Source organism: Ornithodoros turicata, unplaced genomic scaffold (assembly GCF_037126465.1).
Source record: "Ornithodoros turicata isolate Travis unplaced genomic scaffold, ASM3712646v1 Chromosome13, whole genome shotgun sequence".
Classification (NCBI taxonomy): Eukaryota; Metazoa; Arthropoda; class Arachnida; order Ixodida; family Argasidae; genus Ornithodoros; species Ornithodoros turicata.
Window position 1 is genome coordinate 938,927 of NW_026999307.1, and position 2,520 is coordinate 941,446.

The 2,520-nt window shown below is 47.3% G+C and overlaps 1 protein-coding gene across 1 annotated transcript; it reads left to right on the forward strand.

Moving 5' to 3' along the window:
* Positions 1–357: 357 nt before the first annotated feature.
* Positions 358–2,295, forward strand: LOC135372147 (uncharacterized). The gene is made up of 2 exons (XM_064605840.1): positions 358–971; positions 1,701–2,295. Exons 1-2 carry the CDS (start codon positions 358–360, stop codon positions 2,293–2,295), a joined length of 1,209 nt encoding a protein of 402 aa, XP_064461910.1.
* Positions 2,296–2,520: the final 225 nt, after the last annotated feature.

Here is a 2,520-nt window from a genome sequence, read left to right on the forward strand (position 1 = left end):
GCGCGTTAAAGGGACGGTCTCGTACAGCCGGGGCGGTTCAGAAACTTATACCCCTGTCAGACGGACTAATTTAGTGTCATTTCCGTGAAGTGCACTTCACCCAAGCGAAGTTCACTTTCACTACGTGCTTGCTACACGAGATAAGTAAGTGTCACTAAGGGATGATAGCGATGACGATAGAACAGGTGGAACTTCGACGCTCCATGAAGCAATTCACCATGATTTATGCTACGAGACGAGTTTTATCTCTGTAGAAACGATAGAAAAAATTTACTAGCCTGGTCAAAAATAAGTAATTGTGACCAACCGCCACATGTCAGAACAAGTATGATGCAGATCCAAAATCCACATGCGAACATGGCGACCGCGTTTGCGACGTGCGAGGATCCCCCAAGAATGAATGATGAACGCAAGAAACATCTTGTATCGGCACTGCTGTACTTGCGAGCTAGGCGGCAGCATAACGAAATGCGTGACGAAACGCATTTCGATCTAGACATGGACATAGAGGCAAGGGCACGAATTTCAAGGCATATTGAGGACCAGCTACATGCCAACATGTTCACAATAGCCGCCGTGATCGCCGATTGTGTTCCGAGAGTGCATCGAAGACGGTGGGCCTTCGAACGCAACGAAAGGTGGTTCGAGGACACGTTGCCGCATTTGGGGGATTTCCATTTCAAGCAGGCCCTGCGTGTATCACCAAGTACATTCCGGTACCTTGTTGAGTCACTACGTAGTCTCGAGCGCGAAGACACGAACATGCGAGGAGCAATATCGCTCGAGAAACGGGTTGCTGTCGGTCTTTACAGGCTGTGCTCGACAGCAGAGGACAGGACAATTGCACATTTATTCGGCATTGGTCGATCAACAGTGAACACACTATTCAGGGAGTTTTGTGGCGCAGTGATAGAGCACCTCGAAAGCGAGTGGCTACGCATGTTGCGTCCTGATGAAATGGCGTCACATATGTGAGAGTTCTTTGCTCTCAGCGGCTTTCCACATGCTGTCGGCGCGCTGGACGGCTGCCACTTTCCCGTCTCCCCCCCAAAGCTCCATGCAGTTGACTACCACAACTACAAGGGGTGGTAAGCACCTTTCTTTATCAATTTAGTGTTGTAATACCACATCTCTGTGTGTAGATTGCACAGATAATTACTATGTAGGGCTGATTGAAAGTATACAATCACGTACTAGGATTACAGCACAAAAAGAATAATTAAAGTGTATCAGCGTGTAAATTGTAAGACTTTAAAGTTAAAGGGGTTGCGACGAGTTATCCCAGATAAATGCAAAGGACCGTTCGTTGCATTGACGACAACCAGCATTGAAAGTTTCACGGCAAAGAGGGTAGTAGAAGCAGAGAAAATGGGCATCGCGGATGCCGAAACTCACTCACGCTGCTCTGACATCACAGCCCGAGCTGCTGCCAGTGAGGCATCGAAACAGTCTCTGTTCGAAATATTGGTGGCTCTCGTTCTGAGGCAATTCCCTACGACACGTAGAATAATAATTATTTTTTCCTCAGTGTTTTGGCATGCAGTACAACGGGTCCATGGTGTAGAGTCACGTTTATGAAACTGTCCCAACCCCTTTAAGAGAGTTTGTTTTTTTCATCCCAGACTCATTTCAAATTGACTGTTACTCGTCCTATCGAACCAATATGAATGCAACTTTATCTGTGCCCTTTTTCCATGCAGGTACAGCATCATACTCCTTGCGTTAGTGGATCACCAGTATCGGTTCAGGTACATCAACCTGGGAAGCCCTGGGAGGTGCCACGACGCGCATGTGTATGGGCGCTCCAGACTGTGTGCTCTTGTTAATGGTGACCATTTCCGTTCACCTGTGACTATCATTGAGGAAACCCCTGTCGCACCGATAATACTGTGCGACCAGGCATTCCCGCTCACTGCAAATTTGATGAAGCCATTTGCAAATGCATCGAAGGACACACCAGAGGCAGCATTCAATTACAATCTGTCAAAAACAAGACGCATTGTTGAAAACGCATTTGGACGACTGAAAGCACGTTTTAGATTTATAATGAAGCGCATGGAATGCCGAATTCCGACAGCAAAACGTGCTGTCCGTGCTGCTTGCACATTGAACAATATTTGTGAAGCCCTGAAAGACAGTGTAGAGCAACAGTGGCTGCACGAGGCAGAGATAGTCGACACACAGTACGGCCAGCCTTCGCACAACACGGACGTGTGCAACAATAGAGGTGATCAAGTGAGGGGTGCACTAACAAAGTACTTCTGGAAGAATGCTCCACACAGGAAAGAACACTAGGACAATATGACTGTGGTAATGTGAGCTCTTGCGAGCTCAAGGTTAAATATATGACACAAGTTGCATACTAAAGATTTTTAAAATTGTTTTGTTGCATTTTATTTGCGGAGCACTTCAGTCAGAATATCTAACAGGGCCTCTTGTCTGTGTGCAGCACGTTCCTGGAGTTCCAGCTGCCGCTCCCGAACAGCCAGCTGGCGCTCCCGCAGCTCCAATTCTTTTGCC